This window comes from Pseudomyrmex gracilis, unplaced genomic scaffold, assembly GCF_002006095.1.
Source record: "Pseudomyrmex gracilis isolate BER0280 unplaced genomic scaffold, ASM200609v1 scaffold_50, whole genome shotgun sequence".
Taxonomy (NCBI): Eukaryota; Metazoa; Arthropoda; class Insecta; order Hymenoptera; family Formicidae; genus Pseudomyrmex; species Pseudomyrmex gracilis.
Window position 1 is genome coordinate 244133 of NW_018020634.1, and position 22838 is coordinate 266970.

The window sequence follows — 22838 nt, forward strand, 5'->3', positions numbered from 1 at the left end:
TATCGGCTTTCCCTTTCCCCGGAATATGGTATGTCATATTCCTCGAAGCTCATCTCACGAGCTCTCACGACGACGGTCCATAATAACGCTAGATTTACGAGCACGAACTGATTTTCGTCTGACCCATCGCGGTCTGAGAAGAGCGCGCACTTGAAAAGATGCTGCGCAAGAATGAACGACGGTCAAGTGGTTCATTACGCTCTTTCTCCCGTGGTTTTCCAATTCGTTTGTTCTTATCTCTTCCCCTGGCACTCTAGCCGAACTCTACGTCACGCTGAGAGAAACAAGCCGAAAGGTAAAGAGCGTCATGCAACGCGATCGCAAAATTCCATGTCTACATTATGTTAATGCCATAAAAATAGACGAATGATTTAACGCCTAAAATTTTTTCTTCAGATACCAAGGAGTTGATAAAAAAAAAAGAATGTATCCGTTTTCTCTGTGTGAAAACGGATGTTTTTCACAATCTTCCAACTATTTTCGACGATCGAGAGTCATTGGAAATAGAGAGAGAAGATCTTGCCATACAGAGATATGCTCAAGACTTGAAGATGATGCCATATCTTGCTACTTGTGCGCGTAACAAAGAACTTGTCATGACGTGTGCAGTTAAGAGGGCTACGGGAGAAAATACGGGGTCCTTGTGGGTATACGGCCGAAGATGTCACAATAGCGGTGCACCGCGTGACAACCGCTCGAGCCACGCGTCTTTTCCCACCCACACACGCACGCATACGCACTTTGTCGCCGTCTCTCTTTCTCACTCTCTCTCTCGCCCTCGTCGTCCCGATGCCCCTTGTCGCGACACTCGACGAAGCTCCCCCTCGGTCTCTTCTCCTCGTTTCTTCCTCTCACCCACTCACAGTCAGTAAAAAGCTCAACTCGTGGCTCGTAAGTGCCACGAAAAGCTCAGTCGTTCGCGAGCTGTGCTCGAGTGCACGTCTCAGATCTGTGCGAGTGTCGCGCGTGTCACGTGCCGACATGTGAGTCTTTTACGTATCTCGAGATTACTGAGATTTTCTTCCTTTTTATTTTCTTTTTTCTGATTATTATCCCTTAAACGTCGAAACACGTGTGTCTGCGAATTACATACTTAGAGAGATGAGGTGAGGAACTTGCACGTTATCACGGACGAAAGTTTCGAAAGAAAGGCGCATTTCCGCACGCGCGCGTAGAAAAAATGCGTTATTCAAGAATGATACTGATAACGGCGATTGCGATGGTCTTCGCACCGATCGTCGCGAATCCCTTTCTCGAGGCCGCTCAAGGTAATTTATTTTTCTCTTCTATGACAAATATTTACTTACAATTTATTTTACAAACTTATACACATTTTTGTTTATCAATAATGTTTTAATTTTATCAATTTTAGTTCACAATCTCTCTAAATGGTCTAATAACTTACGATCAATAAGCGAATCCTTTTGATTCTAAGATCCTAAAAAATTTACAGTCACAAAGCCATTATATCGATTGCGCCAAAATCGATATAAGACACGGAAATTTCTTCACCGGAAATATTGGCGGTAATATATCTCTTTTCAACGAAAAAACAGATATGTAAAACCACTAATTTATCATGGCGCGTTATTTGTCACGGAGCGCGTTGCAGATGAACCGTGATTATTTTTAAGAACTACGCATGGTCGATGTCGCGCGACACTGATGGCGCTCTTTCGTGCGGCGTGCAAAAGTATATATACAAGAGCAGATTCATTGAACCCTTTCTCATATTCGTCATCGTACGGCAAGAAGATATCAACGGCAACTTCCCGTCACATGTGCGTGCACATGAGTCTTCTTCGCTCCTCTAATCCCTTCGTCCCGCCATCACGCTAATTTTTTCATTCCAGCGTCCCGTGGTAAGTCGACACGACAACTTTTAATGTCTTTCTTTGCTCAGTATGTCGTTGACAACGTCGAGAGAACAGGCAAAAGACTATGCAAGAATTTCGAGAGAGAGCTTTTTTTCACTGAGATTCTCTTGAAATTATTTCTCAGTAACAAGAGCGTCAAATTCTCACGGATCGTGTGGCGTTGCAAAAAGCTCCGCTTCTTTCGTTCTCTTCTTCGGACGATGTATATTTTCGATTTACATTTCGGAGATAGTATTTGCATTTCCATTTACTTACTTTGAAATATAAACGACGACTTTCGAAAAATCACAAGAATATTAAATAAGATAAAAGATTTCTTGAAATTTTTTAACTTCGAGATTACAAGGAACACGCGCGCGCGCGCAATCTCTCGCGGAATATTTGAAAGTAAAAACACATGTGCTCGTCGCGAGGTGAGTATAAATGTCGCAATTAGCGCCGATAACTATATAAGTTAGCGCGAGATAACATGATTATATTAATACGCGTGTCCTTTTATTCGCATTTTGTTCTCGATATAATCGTAAAATAGCGAGCGCGCGATTGCAGCTTGAGATCTGTTAAGAGAATCCGTTTCATCGAGAGACGCGCGGTTTCCGCAACGGTATATCTTCTCTCTTCATTTCCTCTGTCTCTCAGCTCTCTTTAATCTTTCCTGAAATTTACATGGTGCACGTGCGTACGTGTGAACGAGGTGTCGCTTAACGGTCTCTTCTTCTCTCGCCTTCGGCCAGGCTCTCCTCGGAAAGGCGCACTTCGCGCACAAATAAGAGAAAACGAAGGGACGTACAAGTCGCGAGCCACTGGCGTGTACTTCTCGCATAAATATGTTCACGCACGAAAAAGCCGAAGGTGATAACGCGTTTCCTCGTCTCTTGCATTGCTTTATCAAAAACAATGCGGAGAACACAGCGATTCGAAGAAGTCCCGAGAATCTATGTATGTCGACTTACAAGCGTCTAAAGACAAAAATCTACTTGCGATAAAAGCTTCTTGGAACTGTAAATTTATTGTGATATAAAATATTTAAAATTTTGCTGAAACATCAATTTTATTTAACAAAGTTTGAATTATTTATTTCCAAGTATTTCTCGAATTTTGATTTATTTATTAAAATATTGCAGCGTTATATATCGCGTGTGATTTCTACATAGGATGTGATCTATGTAAAATAAGAGGAAAAAAAAAATAATAACATGAATCAGATGAACTCTCTATTCATCATTCAAGTAATTCTTCCACTCGCGCGAGCGATATCGAGCGTATAAACAGCGACGTGATAGATACATCATTGACGCAGTTTACGCGGAGCGCGTGAATTGCATCCATGTGTCGCAAGCGATTAACATGTTACGTGTAACAGAGAAACGCAAGAGCGATTTATTTACGCGACTGGAAAAACGTACACATATGCGTGACTCGTGCGTTACAAAATTTGCCGGTTGATTTATGCGCACAGAGTCGCGCGCGAATGATTACAGATTCTGCGCGTTACGTAATTACTTCAATTATTTCCTCGATTTCTAATGATATACGACACATAGAAAGCTGTGTATCTTGGGAAAAACAAAATTAAACGTTATAAAACAGCGATCAATTCGATCTGTCTATATTGTTAATTAAACGTGTTCTCTCTATTTTCCAATCATTTATTTATCGCCTCGTTATATATCGCAAGTACAATTTTCTCGTGTAAATTACACAAATATAGATGACAAAAAGACAGAAGTCATGCACGACTTTTCATCAACGCCGTTAATCACGCAAAGCGGTTAAACGTCGCCGCACTCGCGCGATCGTAACGATCGTTATTTGAAATAGATCACCACTTAAAATGTGCCGGTGGTGGTCGTTTTGCAGGCGTAAAAGGCAGCTTGTACGTACAAGGTACACGCACCTTTTGATACCGGCGAGCGAGTGTCGATCATAATGATTCCCGGGGCGTGAATTTGACGCCTGCTCGAAACACGTCGAGTATATAATTTAGCGCGTGTGTCTCTCCGCGACTGGAAATTAGAACGGCGAGACTTACGCAAGGCGGCGCAATATGTGCATAATATAAATGCGCGCGCGCTCAAATACAAAGTTGCGCTCTTGCAGATCGCCGATTGAGATCGATATTGCTAATTAAGCATTAACATCCGCTCATCGCCGCCGCCGCCGCCGTCGCCGCCACCGTCTTCGATCCGCCCTCATCAATGCATTATTATATGCGCCCGTTTATCGTTTTCCAAGTAATTCTAATGCGTGAGTCTAGAATCTAAGTTTCGATAGAATCTAAATTCGCCTAATGTGAACCTAATTATTCTTGTGTAAAAAAATAAAAATCCGCACGAGAACGTTCAGTTAAAGTGGGAAAATGTGTATTATTGAAATAGAACGAGATGATACTATGATAATTATTTTGTCGCGATTGAAATATTGGAGTCTCACCGAAATTACATCGTTTTTGGATTTTAAATAATGATCGCCGTTTATTTGCGCCAGGTTTCACAAGTTTTGAAGCACGCGGCATGTCGCCACCAATATCAAAGATAATTGTCCCATCAGTCGCACGTGTGTCCGCGCCGAACGATCGGCAATTAAATTGGTATATAACTCGAAGCTATATTCAGATATTTCCGGAGAGAAAACACGTGTCACGCGGTAAAGTTTGCGCTCTGCGCCGTGTAATTTTGTCAATCAACAATTAAATCTTTTACGAAGGAAGATTCCTTTCTTTTTTAGTGCTTTTCATCTTAACAGATTTTTACGAGGGCGTTTAGTTTCAATGATTCCGATCGAAATATTTTATTATCGATAATAAAACGCGAGAGGTTCAGCTTACTCGCGTAATAGAAAATAATAAATAACGCGATGTACATAACGTTAAAAGTAGCTTAATAATCGTTATAGCGTTTATTAGTTGCGCTGGTAGAGAAGTAAAGATAGAAGAAGGCGAAGAAGTGAAAGGAGACAGCGAGGTGCTTCAAACGATAAAGACGAATGATATAAATGACATTTCAAATGAACGTATAAATAATTTCTTTGTTTGACGTAATCGAGTTTCTTTAATTTGTCTCTTGTCATCACACACAAACACAATACGAGAGAGAGAAACCAATTAGAATTGTTTTATCAATCGACTTATATGGAAAAAATAAAATAAGATTGAAAACTTGCTTACATTTGCATATCTCCACTTTTATAATTTTTTAATAACGTAACGATATTTTCGTGTTAAAAATTAATTGATCCGAAGATAATTAGGCATGCGTCGTGCATGACGGTCACACTTATCCGACTTCAAAAGTCGAGTCGCGCGTGTCTCGTACAAAGTGAGAGACAAGGATCGTAATTAAAGAAATACAGGGAAGTTTTTGCGCGAATTTTATGGCGACACCCGATGGTGTTCTCCGGAGGACCAGTGTTGTTGCGAATTTTTTGCCGGAAAAAAGAAGCACAAGTTCCAAAGATCCAAAGAAAGAGAGAGAGAGAGAGAGAGAAGCAACAAGCAAAACATGAAGAAGTTAAAGGAAAGAACAACTTTGAATTGGCAGGAGTCTCCACTATGATCACGTGTATGTACTTTTTCCCATCGATATATAAGCTAAGACATTCATGGTGTATACCATGAGAGAGAGAAAGATAAATAAACACATAAAACTCCAGTGACAGTTTCACGCCAGATAAAACATGTCGAGAGACATGTATCTCGAATCCTCTCTTCTTTAATTTCTCCCGCTTGTTCACCTTCTTATCGACCTGCGCTTCTTCTCTCGTTTGCGTCGTAAAATGCACCGGTTTCGCTCGGTGCAACCCATACGATCTCGATGACTGTATTAATTATGTATAATACAATTTCTCCGTGGCTACATGTGTGTGCGCGCTTCTCGTTCGCCTTTCTATATCGGCAGCATGTAATTACGCGTCTATTCGCGAATAACGATGTCGCGTATTCATAATCGAACGATAACGGCCGATGTAGTTGCGAAAGAGAGGGAGTTTCACGATGGCCGAGAATTAATTGCGACACCGATTAACGATGCGTCAATGATGAAGTCCTCTAATGGTATATTCAACCTCCCCGATGCAGACTTTATTTGGTTTACATCTTTGCAAAAAGCAGAAAGTTATATAATAATTAAATATAATATGAGATGTAGTACGTAATATAGAGAGAGTTTTTATAGTAATGATGTATTGTGTGTTAGATAATAATTGACATATAGAAGCTTATAAACACAGATCGTGAAACGTTTATCTCTTCTTCTAGTTTATTTCAATTTAATTCATGGACAATTTTCTGCTCTCGTTGTATCGATGTTTTATTCACCGAGAAAATGGAGATACGTATACATTTTCGCCCGGGAACCATAACACGTCGAAAGCATGATAAAACTTTTACGAGCGAGTCGCGTTGCATCGAACGGGCGGCGGGTCGCGCATCGGGTGCAATTTCGCGGAGAGCTTTTTTTCTGTTTTCCGAGAGCGGTGTGCGCGCATTACGCGCTGTATCCGCTCGTTATCTGAGGGGCGTGAGAGAATTGCGCCCAGGTTTTACGAGCGCAACGACACGCCCGACGTCAGCTTACCGAAAGGCACCGCAGCAGCTGCGTATATATGCAATTGCAAACGCGCGCGCGAAGAAACCGATGCTGTACGACACATTCCCGTCGATCGACGTCACCTCGAGGCGACGACGGTCGTTTAAATTCGTCGGGGAAACCGAGCGACCCCGCTCTCGGTTCCGAGAAGAATCCGCGCCTCGTAACGCGCCGATTTGTCGTAAATCACACGCTCGGAGACGCGTTTATTGTCTCAGAACGCGTGGACTGACATACGAACGAGTGGATAGAAAGCCACTGCTTGATGAACAGAAAGACATAAACGACATCAGTGCATAAATAGTTCGTATGTTGCGAAAATCTCACGACGCATTATCGATACCAATGCGCCGCTTTAATCAGTCGAATAAACAAGGTGGTCTCCTTGTCGCGAACGGTTTTAATTTATTCCATCGGCGAGAATCAAGTATGCGTTAAAAATGTTTTTATCGACGCGAGAGAGTTTCCGTTAGAAACTTGCTCGGGAGCTACTATGCAAAATATAACGCGTGCTGTGAATTTACTCGCCGCCATCAGGATTTACTGCAGATGGAATCGCGCGTGCACGTTGAACGCATTCAATGTACGTACCTACGGTTTTTAACAGGGAAAAAAAGAAACAAAGACCCATGCGCAAGAGGAAACGTCGAATTAAATTTACAACACGTCCTCGGGGCACAGCATTGTGATCCCGCGCAACGTGTAATCTACCGAATGCGCGCAAGGCAAAGCGTTTCGCGCGATCGTTCGCTGGATTCATCGCGTATTATATTGTCGCGGACGATTTTCTATTTTGTTATGCTAATGTCAAGGGTCGCGACGAGAGACGCGTGTGAGATCTCTCTCCCTCTTTCGTTTCATCAAGCACATTAATGGTGTTTAAAATGATCTCGTTCCGTGGAATCTTGAATTAGTCAAATTAAACGGTCCACTCTCCTTTTTAAGCGAAGAGTTATTTGTCACTTCTTGTGTGTGTGACGTTAGTAGCACGTTACCGTCGTCGACTGTTTTTACACGAGCTTCACATCATCGCTCATTTTATATCTGCGTTATTTAGTGTTTTATACGTCACAAGTGTTTCGAAATTAAATATTGTTTTCCATGTGTGATTTTTTTTACAAGTATCAATCGACTTGAATTGTCAACTCGATGTTTTTCATCAAAGTTGATGAACTTCTTCTTTTGACTTAGTGTGGCATGAGTGACGAATGGGACGGAGAAGTGAAGGAGAGACTCGCGCAGTTTAGATCGGTGTAAACGCCGGATGGCCGCGAATGACGGTCCGGTTATTTTTGTGTCGTCCCGCAACAGGAGCCACAAAACGCCGCGCTTAAAGGCGGCGACGCACTTGTCGCCGCGAAATTTCACGTGGAAAACGTCACGGCTCTTTGTGGTGAGGATTCGATTAAAGGCGTCCCGAAACGAGCAAACCGCGAGACTTTTTTACGACCACGATGAGTTTTTACAGCTGCACGCATACGTATATAAAAAGTAAACAGTTTTTAGTTACGCGACCGTATAGGTCGCGGCGACATATGAAATCAGAAATAAGTAACAAATTAATTTTCATAAGTAACGAATAAATAAAAGATTTGAGTCTAGGTTGCACTTGGTGTTTTCTGTCGTTGATATATATTTTTGGAACCAGACGCAAATAAAACTCGGTGACAAACGGATAAGTACCAGATGTCAGTGGCCGATATATGATATGGTTGAATATTCGTATATTCTGTAATAGAAGAACATTTCTCCCTCGCAGAATGAGAGCATTATCATATTTGTTTAAGAACCTGAACGATCTTTGGCACAATTGATACTTTCCATTCCCGACGCACACGACATAGCCGTAATTATAGTTCTTTGTAAGCATCACGAAATTCAAACACGATCTTTGTAATTTCTCTGTATAATAGAATATATTTTGGGAACTTTATAAAAAATTTTATGACTTGAATACACATAGAAAGAGAGAGAGAGAGGGAGGAGAAGGAGTAGCATATATAATTTTATCATCTATGCATTTTTTTCAAAACCTTGTCCACTTGTGTCAGCTCAAAAGGAAACACTTGTGTATACGCGTGTATATGTGACTGTAATCGAACGATTCTGTGAATTAAAGCAAGAGATAGAGAGAGAGGCACAATTTGCTTTTAATTGGTATCTATTAGCTTCATTGTAACGCAAGTGCATACGTGTCTCGGGCGCAGTCGGCGACCCTTACGATTTCATTCGTCACTCTAAAAGGCTTCTTTCACACGAGTCACTTTGATCGAATCCGCACGTTAACTGTGTAAAAGTCGTTAAAGATCTTTTCACGTCAAACGTGACAAGTCGGAAGGAAAACCGTTGACAACCCATTCAACGTCAGAAGCGTAGTAGAAATAGGGACAACCACGCGATGGAGTATGTTCCTCCTCGCGCGCGCGCATATGCATAATTGCGTCACAATCGAGGCGTTGTAAGGGCAATAAACTCGTCGCACGCCACGGCGATAAATCTCGTGCCAAGTTCGAAAAATTAATCTCTCGCGATCCTTCCGACGATGATAGTGATTTTGTTTTATAAATCAAACACTTAGCGAAATAAAGTTTTTTTGACCAGACAAGATATCTTATTCGATTGTTCGATCCGAACGAAGGGAGACGATTCCCCTCCGTCGTTTAATAATTGAAGACGCTGGGAAGAAAGGGGACACAAAGTGTGTTCCTCGACGCTGTTGTGTGCACGACACATTGCAGTCACTAGATGCAACGGAAACTTTAATATTTGAATCACCGGCGAAAAATATTGATTTTTTTAAACAAAATCCACGGCACAAATTTTATTTTATTCTATATTTTTTAATAAAAAATATTTCACACACGTAAAATTTTATTGTATAAGAACAAAAATATGATGATATTTGTTTATTTAAAAATATGAAATATGTAACAATATTTTAATCTCTCAATAATTTTTAGACAAGTAACATGAAATAAAAAAATGTAATTTCTATTCCTTTTGTTAATCGGATTTTTAATCTCGCGCGCTATATGTGAGGTCTTTCGGTCGGCAAAGTTTTGACACATCGTGCTCCATCCAGACTCGTAAAAGCGGATCCTTTCTCTTGCATTCTGTCCCTCTTATTCTGATGTAACGCAGGACACGCGTCTGTTTCGTATCAGCGAAATACCGGAAAACGATTCGTCGGATACATAACGCCTCTTCGTTTGGACTATAATTTCCATCTGTTCGCAATGCACGAAGCTAAATATCCACTTTCCGTGTTGCAGAGATGTCCTGCTGCTCGATGGCTGCTGGATCCTGTCGGAATGTCTGTTCCAAGGTATGCATTTTAAATAAGCATGGTATATTGCGCTCCTTGTGTCTCTTCTTCGAGAGAACTCTCAAGAGAAAAATATGTGCATTCTAAGGTTTATTAGCGACTGAGATTATATATTGGATAATAACGCAAACAAAATTCGCGAAATCCGAACCGTCTGTAAATTCAGAATTAATGCACGGGATTCAAGCCAGGTGAAAAGATACTGCTTTCTTTTGCGTTGATGAGAAATTAGTCCTGCAAACATTCCGCAAGGCGTCGCGGAATATAATCTATTAATTATATGCAAAAGGAGAAGCCCCGTGGGAATTTCAAAAAAGCAATCTCGACGGCACGATCGTCCGTCGGATGAATGCGATATCGCGCAGCTGATAAATATCCGTGAGCCGACACCGAAACGATAAAGGACACGAAATATGTCGTGCCCGCGGATATATTAGGATCTGGGAAATAAAAACGGGACCGAAAAGAAGAGAGGGAGAGAGGAAAGAGAAATGGATAGGTGAAAAAAGAGGAGAAGAGCACCTTTGCGTTGCTTTCTTCGATGAGGGTTTCTCGACGTGGGGTGCGCGCGCGTCTTGTTGCAGCCTCTTTCGTGGTGACTGCGGGGGCCTTCCTCTTCGGAGATAATATCGGGGACACACCGGGGACCCGCTGCGAGATTTACACGGGAGTCTCGCCGGGACGTCCCGTGAGGCTCATTCATACGCAAATATTACGAATTGACGCGTTGAACACGGTGGACGTACACCGTGCGTTATCAACGATATCGTGTCTCCATGCAGTTTGTTCGACGAGTGAAGAATAGGGGGGAGGACGTATTTTGAGCGAGCTTTTGTAGATTTCCGATTACGTACGCGAAAATCTCATACATAAATAATATTTCATTACCAACAAAACTGTTATGTAAATTCTTATGCGCGATATAACGCGTCTGCTTTACACAAACTTTTGCTGTTAAAATCACAAACATAATTATTTCTAAAAATTTCACCTTTACACAAATTTATGTCAGTATATAATTTTTTTGTACATGCATACTTTGTATTTACCGTGTTTGGTCGTTTGATATATGTGACGCGCGACAATGCAGGTGTAGACACATTTTAAGAAAGCCGTCTTTCTCAGGATCGTCTCGCTTGACTATTGATGAGCGTTTCCCTCTTGGTCATCCAACAGCGAAATAACCGGATATCGTGACGGAAGCTTCATGTTATGTGACACGTTATTCCTGTGCTATAAACGAGAAAGACATCTCGTTTTCGTCGAAAACTATTCTCTTCTTATTCGCCTCAGCATCCATCTTTATTGCTTCCTCATCTCATGAAACTGTTTTTTTTTTTTTTTAACACATACACACAGCTTGTTTTAAAATATATTAGTTTTCTCACATTGACCACAACGTGATATTATATGCTATATATTAAGTCAAAAAATACGAGTCTAAAAAAGTTTGTTCAATTTTGTTTATTTGCGGTTTCCACAAAAAAATCAAATGAGTACTATAGTTGTATCGATTTGACGGAATTCCTGGTTATACCAATTTAATTAGTTAACCGACACTTCGCGTTGTGGCTTTGTTTGCCACAAATGAGAGCACAAAGCAAATTACGAAAGCTCGCGGCTCTATTTCGGTATCTTTTGATCTCGGTTTCGGCTCGTCGACCGTTGCGAGGTTGATTTATCTGGTCGGGAATATACAAGCTTTCAAGTGTTTATCTCCGATTTTTGCGAACGTTATAATATTTTGTGCGTCAGTTTCACAAAAATAAAGGAACAGTGTGCAAAATATTGTTTTCGTTTTATCTAAAAAAAAGAGATTACTAAAAACTTGAACACTGCAACATCATTTTTGTATTTAGGGAATAAGTCGCTCGTTTTCTTCAAAAGCTTCTTTCTGACGCAAAAGCTAGCGGAAAAAAATTTGCGAATGGAAAATGCATTCCTTTCAACATGGCGACGTGGCCCGGCTGCACATTCCTCCCAGAATATACCGCGACGGAAATACGTACGTCGTTTTCTCAGCTCTCCGTCATTTTCGCTTCTAACATTTATAAGAGTACAACTCGGCAAAGAAGTATTGAAATTATTTTAAACCGCGATTTATCTCAATTCGTATAGTTAAAATTCTAATTTAATTAGAAAAATTACCTACCATTCGACAAATACGGAACAGATGATTATATCGGATTTGTATAATTAATATAATTTACCTTCACTCGTCGAATATGACCTTTGACTGGGCCTATCGCCAAGGGCCCCGTCGAGGACCCATCGCTTGTTGATGGATGGTCGTAAGCCTCGGTCGTGACGAACATACTGAGTAGATCCGGTGTGTCCTCGCGTATACGACACCGATTGAATCCAGAATGAGGACAAAACGCGCGAAAGCACAATATCTGGCCCCCGGGGACGATTGTCATTCAGTGACGGGCAACAGGAAATCGCCGAGACCGCGTGTTGCATTCGTGTCCTTGATTCTTAATGGCCGCTAATGCGCCACTTCGCATTTCGAATTTAGGATCATCACGACGCTCGAGATGAACGTTAAAGAAAATGACACTTATATCTTCATTTCTTGTCTCGCATATATAGAAGTAATTTTTATGGCAATGTTGTTTTTATAGATATCTTTGGTGGCCATGGGCGCCGAAATCGAAGCCAGAAAAAACGCCACGCAACGTCTCCTGGACTTTTGTTCCACGGGACTGGTAAGTCGCTACGATTTATCTACTTTCTAAGGCTCTCCCGCGCGATCGCTCGTATCGTTCATTCAGCTCGAATCTGGATCGGAAGTCTTTCGACAATAGACATCTTAAAACGGTGCCAGGATGTCTGCAACACAATTCGCGTTTTTTCTCACTCGCAAATAATCGCTTTATGAAAAATGATCCCGGGACTTGCGGTCGATCGCTTGATTATAGCACTTCTTTTTCTCCATACTAGCACAACACAAGCGCGCGCTACGCGCACGCTAATATTATTTTTATTTTCATGTGTTGCATCAGTGAATACAACCTGTCACCGCGATGACAGCTAATATATACATCTTATAAACTATGTAATACACATACGAGAGATGTCAAAAATAACACATGAAAATCAAACTCAAAAAATAAACATACATACACATACACACACACACACACATATACATATACTGTAATCACGTGACCGAGGTCAGTGACCCCGCCAAGTCCGCGCGGCCGAGGTCAGTGCCCCGCCAAGGCCGCGCGGCCGAGGTCAGTGACCCCGCCAAGGCTGCGCGGCCGAGGTCAATGACCCCGCCAAGGCCGCGCGGCCGAGGTCAATGACCCCGCCAAGGTCGCGCGGCGGAGGTCAGTGACATTACTGTAGTACGTATATAATACATATAATACAATATAAAGTATAATATTATAAATATATAATAAATTATATGTATAATATGTGTATTATTTAATGTTATATATAATATAAATTAGGTACAGTCACGTTATTTTCACGTGTTGTTTTTCTACTCTTTCTTGTCATGTGACTTTAGTTACGTTTTTAATTTTCTCTACATATACGACTGTCTCAAAATCGCTTTTCATTATTTACTCTCTCGATCTTACCGATTCGATTCGACTCGATCAACCAACCAATCAATCGGCAACGCGGAAAAGAGGCAATAATAGATGCGATACATTCGGCTCCAAAACGCGCACTTCGCGGAACACATGGATTTTTTTATATAGAGAACGTTTTTTTATCTTTTTCACGTTTAAATTCTTTTTTATTTTTTTTTTTTTCAGACAGACTTCTGGTCCTGCGTGAATTCAACGTTGAATGGTAAGTGTTCGTTACGTTGTTGTATCTTCATTGCGCGACAATGAATACCGACTCACTTGAATTCTGATTTAGAGCTCCAAAGGAACGAGAATTGGATCGGTCGGGGATGCTGTCATCTTGTTCAGAATCCCACGTGTCGCACGACCTGCGCCGTGTCGGGTTCCACGAACGACTTGAATCACTCCTGTCGGCCGAGCGACGAGCCCGAGTTCTTCTTCTGTTTGGAGAAACGCGAAGAGGCCGAACGATGCTGCAGTAACGTTTCCAACGATACCTGCAGAACTATCTGCAAAAATATCTTTTACAAGCCTGGCAGCAAGCAGTCCAATCTGAAGCTGTACAGCAGCAAGGGTTGCTTTTATCAAATTCCCAAATGTCTGAAGAACATACCCGACGTGAAGCATGCCGATGATCCGAAGCAACGTTAGTTGAACTGAGATCGAAATAAAATCTAATCTTTCGAAATTGTTAGAAAAAATAGTTTTATTTAACAAAAAACTGTGTATACTGATATGGTGGTTTTAAATAAATTTTATTTCTTTAGATCTGCACTGTTGCGATGAAGCCACGACTCCAGTGTGTCTCGACTCATGTCGCAGAATTCTTCACACTGCGACTACTGAGCAAGAAATTATGGATGAATTGGCTGAAAAATGCAGTCCAGTTTTGCCGCAGTCACCCATGTGGAGCTGTCTGTTGAAATCGAGCTCATCGAAATCGGTACGTTTACCTTTGAACGCTGGAAAATTGACGTGCTGCACAAAAGCGGCGAAACCTTCTTGCAAGAATCTGTGTTTGCGAGCCTTCCAAGCTGACTGGGAATCTGCCTGGTCTCAGTTAGAAACGCAGTGTCTCTCGTCCAGTTTAGAGGGTGAATTGAGAAGATGTCTCGAAGACGCAGACGATCCTTGCGAAATGGGTTGTTCTGGATTGTCTTACTGTGCACAGTTTAACGATAGACCCACCACTTTGTTCAGGTATGTAAAACGTGATTAAGATAAAATAATTGAACAATTAAATTTGCTCTTATTTTAAATAATTGTATTAATATCGCAACAGAACGTGCACATCCGCGGCTGACGAAAGAGCCAAGATGGAGGCGGACTATTGGACTCGAGGTGGTCTAATTCGCGGATTAGGCGTGCGCGCCGCTGCTTCCTGTCCGGTAGAGACTCTACGTGCGGCAGCTTGTCTTCTACAGATACGACCTTGCGAGACTAGAATCCACGAGACGCGACTCTGTCGTGAAGACTGTTTAGAGTTGATGGCCAACTGCGTGGACTGGAGCGCGATTACTGGACCTCACACAGCGGCCTCTTTATGCGCCAAGCTGTCGCCGGGTAGATCGGATGCGCCGTGTGTCCAGCTCAGACCTTTCCTAGATGACCCACAGGACGATGAAGCGGTGATTCATCCCGAAGACGACATTACGACACCGTGCAAGCACAATCCTTGCTCGGAAAACCAGCTCTGTGCCCTTCAACCCAACGGCGCCAAAACATATCAATGTTTACGGGCCTGTTCTCTCGGTGAGATGTCAAAGCAGCTGATACCAGTTGGATCTTGGGTCCAAATCCCGCGGATCGATCAAATGTCTGAAGCGATCGACTGTCTGAAGATCTGCCAATGCACAACGCACGGATTGGAAAAGTGTCGCACCTTGAATTGCTTTGGTTTCAAGTCTTGTTGGGTGCATGACCGGTTTATTAAGCACAAGTCCAATTTTTACCTCGAGTGCAATCCTTGCCACTGCTTCGAGGGTGAGTTTCACTGTTCTAGAAGGAGTTGCGACGAGCTACGCGTGCCATCTTTACCTTGCGACTGTCCAGCTCATTACGTTCCGGTTTGCAGCAGACTGGGTTTCACTTTCGCATCTGCATGTTTAGCCAAGTGTGCCGAGTTCTCGGCTACTGAAGTAGAATTTGGCAGCTGTTCCAGTCGGGATCCTTGCGCGTCTAATTCCTGTGACAATGGAGAAAAATGCGTCCGTCGACCCAAAGTTTGTTTGTCAGGCTTGCACAAACCTTGTCGGCAATATGAGTGCGTATCGATAGATTGCAATCCGAGCGAATCCAGCGGACCAGTCTGCGATCGTGAGAATCGTCAATATCCCTCTGTCTGCGCGATGATCCGCGCCGGCGCTATCCTAGGCTATAGAGGTCCCTGCCTAAGAAGATGTAATCTCCGAGGTCCGGTGTGTGGTATCAACGGCGAAGTATATGCTAATGAATGTGCGGCCTGGGCTGAGAGAACTGTTGTAGATTACTATGGTCCTTGCGTCGCTATCGGTCTTATAGGAGATGAGGCAAAGCCTCGTTGTGGCGATGCCGTACAGTGTCCTACTTTAGCGGATCCGTACTGTATCGGGGTCACTCCTCCTGGCGCTTGTTGTCCCGTTTGCGGAGGCGCGGCGAGATTGTTTTATTCAAAAAAACAGGTAAATGTTTCTATTCAAACAGTTATCTTAACGTTCTCTTATCACAAAAGATATTTAATTTTATTTAAAAAATGTTTCAAACAAATCTTTTATTTCTTCATTTGCAGTTGGACAGAATCTATTATCTGATGAATGAAACTGACAAGGATTCCGTCACCCTGGAAGCGCTTCTGACTGCTCTAGGTCGTCAGCTGCAAGTGGCACAATGCGCTGTTCGCGGCATGATGACACCTGATCGCGATATCTTTATCGTCGTTCAGCCTATTACCAAAAAGCCATCGACATTACAGTTACGTGCTTGCGTTACGGAAACGGAGAAACTTGTTACCAGAATTTCGGAGAGAAGTCCTACAATTGCAGCGGAAGTTCCTTTGGGTTCGCTGACCAGAGCTGAGCTAGCTCACGGTTACATTTCCAGTGCCACGAAACTTCAAACTTGGCTCGCGATAATTGTTGTCGTCTTCTTGCTAAATGGCTTATTCTAAATATGATTATGTCAAAGAAAATGAGATGTGACATCGCTTATTTCGTACAGTGTGATTCCAAAAAATTTCTAGATAGTTTTAATCGTATCAAGTATAAATTCAACCAACTTATAATTTAAAGGCAAGAAACTATAGCCATAAGCGGTGACTCTCGTTTTCTTATCCACTTTTGGCGCTGAAGAGCATTTATTTACCTAATCGCGATGTCATTTGCGACAGCGAATGTCTAAAGCGTGTCTCGTGTCTGTGATTCTTCTAGTGCCTTCTGATAACATACAGAAGTATAGAACATATTTTTAGATATCGATTACTGCCAAAGAGAACAAAGTATATATCGAGAGAATTGTACAAAGATGATGGATTTCTCGGTGCGTGATTGTCACGGACGACCGAGAAACTGCTCACTATAAAGTTCTACTCCGAAAAGACTCTGTAAACTTAAGTTATAAATGCCAGTCCGCTTATCTCGATCAATAACGATGTGTTTGCAAGTGTCTTTTATACGCACGTTCTTCTAAAAAAGCTTAATAAGAGATCTTTTCTTTTTTTAGGTTTTGTTATAAATATTTTGTCGATAAAAAGAGAAACAACTAATAAATTTATGTAAAGTACAATTATTATGCAAATCTCTAGTTCTTTCACTGAGTATGTGTTATTATGTAACGTTCCGAATTGTTATTTTATATATTTTGCAAATAAAAATAAATTCATTCAATGTATCAGAGAGTAAGCACGGTTAAAGGAACGATACGTATTCGCATTTTATTTACAAACCTGCAAACATTCGGACTGTCCTGCTTCGTACCAATCAAATAAATAATACTTCTATAGCTGTTAGAGAATTTGTTATTATGCCACTAAATACAAATAAATGTCTCACATTGTTATTTATTATATATTAATAAATTTCTAATATTTTTCACATGTGTATGTGAAGCATATAAATTCCACAATTTGTATGTCAAGGTGCATGTATACATGTATATATGTATAAATGTCACGAAACTGTTTATAAAACCTTGTACCGACCGCGCGAAGCGGTGTGAGCGCCAGATGCTTGTAACTTGATGAGTTCTTCCTTAATGAGCCGCGACACCTCCGCTTTGGCTTTGCTCACCGCTAATTCACTTGTCGATTCTATTGCTAAGTATAATTTTCTCTCTCCTTCTGGCGGAGTTTTTCCTGGCGCGATATATGTTCCTCTTACCGTCAAACCCGCTTCAGAATATTCCGAAATCTGAGCAAGAGCCTCCTTGCTTGTGACACGCCATCTTGCTTGCTGCGGGAAATCATTGATTTCAAGCTCTTCTTCATACTTGCGGAATGTTTGTTCGCCCGTTTCCACATCAGTTTCTACGAGATCTTCTTCACGCGGCTGATAATTTAATTTAGTATTCAACTTTGCTGCTAATTGTTCCGCTACCGTCTTTGCCTAAAATAAAGAGATAAAAAATATTTATTTATGATTAAAAAACAATTGTGTAAATTTGTTTATATAAATATTCAATTACCGTAATAAGATTTGTAGGTCCTGCACCCTTGAGTATGGCTTCCGCTGCTTGCTGAGTAGCGCCCTTTGCCTCGGCGCCGAGATTCTTCGCTATATTTATTTTCGATGCCAATCTTCTGGCTAATTCCAATTTATCAGTGGCACTAGGAACTGGCTGACCTGGCACCGTAATGCTGGTCGCAGTCGGTCTAGCTATCTCGCGAACTGTTCGTTTAGGCGCCAACATGCTTTCGATCTGTTGATCGATATCGTTTTCGATGTCTTCATCGTCGGAGTCTTGCAATCCTAAAGCTGCTTTCTGGAACTTCTTTTTCTCGTTTGCCAAAGCAGCTTCTGATTCATCGAATTTAAATCCCTTACCGCTGAAACCACCACCCGTATGTACTTTCTTTCCGTCCGCAGCTTGACGGGCTTTATATCCCTCCCATAACTGACGTAAGGGTTCCGGAACCGGTACGCCTGCCAACTCATGCGCACGCAGAATATCGCCGGCATAACGTTCCTGCTCGGACGTAATAAAGGTATACGCATATCTAAGGAGAAAAGAAACAACATGATTTATTTGTGAAGATATTTTGCATTGTTAAAATTCAAGAGACAAAGCTCAGCTACTCTACCCTTTATTTCCAGCTCGACCAGTTCTGCCACATCTGTGTACGTAATCTTCATAATGATTCGGACAGTCGTAATTGACGACTAATACCAAATGCTTGACATCCAAACCTCTTGCAGCAACTGACGTAGCTACCAGCAGTTTTGTTCTTCCAGCTTTGAAGTCCAATATGGTCGAGTCTCTGTCGCACTGATCTATACCGCCATGAAGCGACATGCAGGAATATGATGCTTTCATAAGATCTTTCAGCAACGTATCTGCGTTCTCCTGTTTATCCACAAACACAATGGCGGATCCTTTATCTTGATAATGTCCGAGGATCTCGAGTAATTTGTAGAACTTCTGATCTTCTTCAAGTACGACCACATGTTGTTCGACATCCTTACAGACGACAGAACGTCCTCCAACTTGTACCTCGACCGGTTTCGTGAGTATCCTTCTGGCTAAAGCTTCCATCTGCCTTGGAAATGTCGCACTAAACAACACAGTCTGTCTATCTGGTCTTACATTCTCCATGATGCGCATCACTTGAGGTTCAAAACCCATGTCGAACATTCGGTCGGCTTCGTCAAGTACCACATATGTTACTCGACGTAAATTGGTCACTCGTCCGCTGTTGGCGGCAAGCATGTCGATCATCCTACCTGGCGTACAAACAATAATTTCGGCTCCTCTTTTGAGTTCTGCTATTTGTTCGGAAATACCAGTCCCACCATAAACGCACACATGCGAAAGACCTAGCGACTTGGTGAATTTCTTCGAGTCCCGACCGATTTGCATGCACAATTCTCTAGTTGGTGTCATGATCATCGCGATCGGCCCGTCGCCATCGGCCAATGGCGGCTGATCGAGTATATGACGGAACATTGGTAGCAAAAATGCAAGCGTTTTACCGCTACCGGTTTTAGCGATACCAATCAGATCGCGACCCGACATGATCGCTGGGATTGCCTGACACTGAATAGGCGTCGGTTTCTCGTAACCGAGTTTCTTTAACACCTCTAATTCTTTTTTGGTCACGCCGCATTGCGCCCAAGACTTGATAGGCTTCGGGCAACCTTTACCCTTTACACGAATACCTTCTAATTCTTCCTTGTACGCTTCTACTTCTTCTGGTGTCATTTTTGCTATAACATAACAATGTAAATATTTAGATAACGCAAAAATAAAATATTTTATAAAAATAATATAAGGAAAAACAAAGACGTACCAATTTCAGGAACTTCAACATAGAAAGATTTTCGAAATGGTTGATAATCTGTTGTAGCATGATCGACTTTGGCTAATTCTCGTTTTTGTTTATTTGCTATGCCGGCTGCGGTCTCGTGAAGATTTTCACCTTCTTCTTCGCTTGAATATTCCAATCCATCTTGATTCTGCTCAATTAATTCACCCTTTTGTTTCTGAACTTTCTTCTTGGCCACACCAGTTACAATGACTACACCACCACTTTGCGTTCCAGAATTTGTGCTGTTATTTTTCGGAGCTTTGCTGTCGAGTTTATTCACTTTCCTCACTTCTTCTTGCACCTATATTCATGATATGTTATTTGAATATGTATAGAATCATATTAGTTTTAACAGAAATTAAAACTAATAAATGAAATATTATTAATGAAATATCACTTGCCTCAGCCATAAAAGCGTCAAGCGGATCGATCTCTTCTTCTTCATCTTTCTTTACTTCTTCTTTTACCTCATCAACCTCTTCCTTTACACCTTCTTCTTTTGCCTCCTTGTTGTTATTCTGTACCACAGGAGTCTCTTCGTCACTATCATCCTCAAGGGACCACTTTTTCATCGGTAGCTGAAGATTTGCCAAAATAGATGTCTTACCGTCTTTTTTTGTTGCTTCCAGTTCTTTTTTCTTCCTTTCTGCACGCCATCTTTCTATCCTTTCCCTCCTCTTTTGCATCTCCAACTCTAACCTTTTCTGTTCTTCCTCCTGCAATTAAATTAAATGTAATTTAATATTACGCTTATTGTTTTAATAAATTCAGAAAACTTACCTTGTCCAACTTTGTATGATCAAAAGGCAACTCTTCATTGTCGCCCTTCTCTTTATCTTTTCTGTCACGAGACCGAGACCTGTTTGATCGTTCTTTGCCAGATCGCGAAGACTTTGAGCCTGTAAGACGCTTTTCTTTACTGTCTCCACTAGTATACCGAGAACAATCAATATCAACAAATTATTTCATAGTTTCCAAATTTTTGGAATCAAAAACATGGGTCAAAATACCACCAAGTATTATCAAAAAAATTTTTGGTATAATTGTGACCAGAGAGAGAAAAAAAGAGTGCCATGTGGATAACTGCTTCAGATAAGACTCTGAAGCGCTTTTAAAGAGTGTACCGTTTTCTCTCGCGATCCCTGTCTCTCTCGGAACGTTCCCTTCTATCACTTCTGTCTCTATCTCTGTCTCTCGAACGACTCCTCCTTTCCCTATGTCGGCCCTTGTCTCTGTCCCTCTCCCGATCTCTGCTCCTGGACCGTCGTCGTTTCTTTTCAGGTTCGCCTGACCGTGATCTAGATCTCGATCTCGACCTTCGTCGATGATGTCTATCTCTACGTGAACATTTATTTGCGATAATTAATTATCATCAAAAACAAAAGTTTAAAAGCGTTAGAAGCATAACCTTAAAACTTTATAAATAGCAAACATGTAGATCGCACTTACTTGTCGCTACTTCGCACCATATTTTCTTACAAGGCAACTGTAAACAGTGTAAACCACTAATTAATATCTAAACAGCAATCAATACCTAAAACATAAAGAAAATTCATTTATTGTTGAACTTTTAGTGCACAATATCTCTTCAAGATTTTAAGAGTAAAACTGGCAGCGCCATCTATTTTTCTTTTATTATACATGAACCACCTCTTCAGCACTAGAGAGAGTTGCTTTTGGTTGCTATTGCAGACTGGCGTATAAACGGACATCTATAGGCCGAAGCACAGACTTTTGCATGATGCATAAGACATAAGAGAATCAACCAATCACAGCTTTCTAGAACAAGAAGTACGGATGAAAACGAAAAGCTGGATTGGTTGATTTTCTTATGTCTTATCCGTTATGCGTTATGCAAAAGTCTGTGCTTCGGCCTTAAAAGGCCTTCTACAATAAGATATTAGTAATAAATCAGAAGTCAGAAGCAAGAAATTGACCAATCATAGTCAAATTACAGAAGAATAACCGATATATAATATCTAATTGTAGAAGGCTCTTATCGAATCACTACGTGCGTACGTTACGTTTGAATTGCGCGCGCCATCGCGCGCGGTCGATACTTCGAGAATCGCGACTTCTCGCACTTCGATATGTTCGATCCTTCTCGCACTTCGATATGTTCGTTCCGGCGGGCAGACATAGTAAACGCACAACACGAGACAAAACTTCTCTTCAAATTATGAGGTATTTCTCGCATTTATTGTTGTCTCGCGCGTAAATATCGTAACGCGTACGTGCCACAAAGTGTCGGGCGTTTGATGTAATAGATAATTAGTATCGTGCACTTGCTAGTAATCGTAATGGGCGAGATATGAGGAATATAATTGTTTCACGCTGCTACGCGTATGAGAAACAAAATGTTCGACGCGCGACGCGATGAACTCTCTCGAATTAGTTCGTATTTTTTGCTATTATTGTCGTCTCATACGTAAATATGCTAATATCATAAAGTATCGAATATTCTCATTGATAAGTAATTGGCATTGCGCACTCGCTGATAACGGTAATTGACGAGTCCAATTGTATCGTGGCTGTTCGCGCTTTCTTCGAAAAACTTAATTTTGCTTATTATTGTAGCTACGACGCGACAGATTGGGCTGTCCTTACGCTAAATGCACGCTGATTAGCGGATCTTTATTAATTAATATCTCGTTAATTATTGCGAATCTTCTAAAGTGGTATAGGACTTTTCTTCTTAGAATAACCCCTTCTACCTGCCTACGAGCGGTAAGACGGCAATTACCGGACACTCTGTATATAGAAAAGTATAAGTTTATCAGTCAATTACCATATAATGTTATTGTTACCGGTATATGATAATATGCCAACTTTTAATATTGAAAAGAAGAAAAAAGAGGAGAAAAAAAATATATATATATATAATGTTTTAAAATAAGTATAACAAAATTATACTTTGGTAAAATTCGTTTTTCTTGAAAAAATATCCATATATTTGTATAACAGTGA

At 41.3% G+C, this 22838-nt stretch overlaps 2 protein-coding genes across 2 annotated transcripts; one reads left to right on the top strand and one right to left on the bottom strand.

The window, feature by feature from the left end:
* Positions 1-908: 908 nt before the first annotated feature.
* On the top strand, positions 909-17297 carry LOC109853562 (reversion-inducing cysteine-rich protein with Kazal motifs). Its single transcript, XM_020425790.1, has 8 exons — positions 909-1268; positions 9736-9788; positions 12413-12496; positions 13562-13598; positions 13671-14021; positions 14143-14575; positions 14658-16035; positions 16143-17297. Exons 1-8 carry the CDS (start codon positions 1181-1183, stop codon positions 16518-16520), a joined length of 2802 nt encoding a protein of 933 aa, XP_020281379.1. The 5' UTR covers positions 909-1180; the 3' UTR covers positions 16521-17297.
* A 95-nt stretch (positions 17298-17392) lies between these two features.
* Positions 17393-21505, bottom strand: LOC109853561 (probable ATP-dependent RNA helicase DDX46). Its single transcript, XM_020425789.1, has 8 exons — positions 21321-21505; positions 20996-21208; positions 20652-20799; positions 20273-20587; positions 19854-20172; positions 18648-19770; positions 18032-18563; positions 17393-17952 (listed from the first exon to the last, which is right to left on the bottom strand). Exons 1-8 carry the CDS (start codon positions 21338-21340, stop codon positions 17530-17532), a joined length of 3093 nt encoding a protein of 1030 aa, XP_020281378.1. The 5' UTR covers positions 21341-21505; the 3' UTR covers positions 17393-17529.
* Between the last annotated feature and the right edge of the window lie 1333 nt (positions 21506-22838).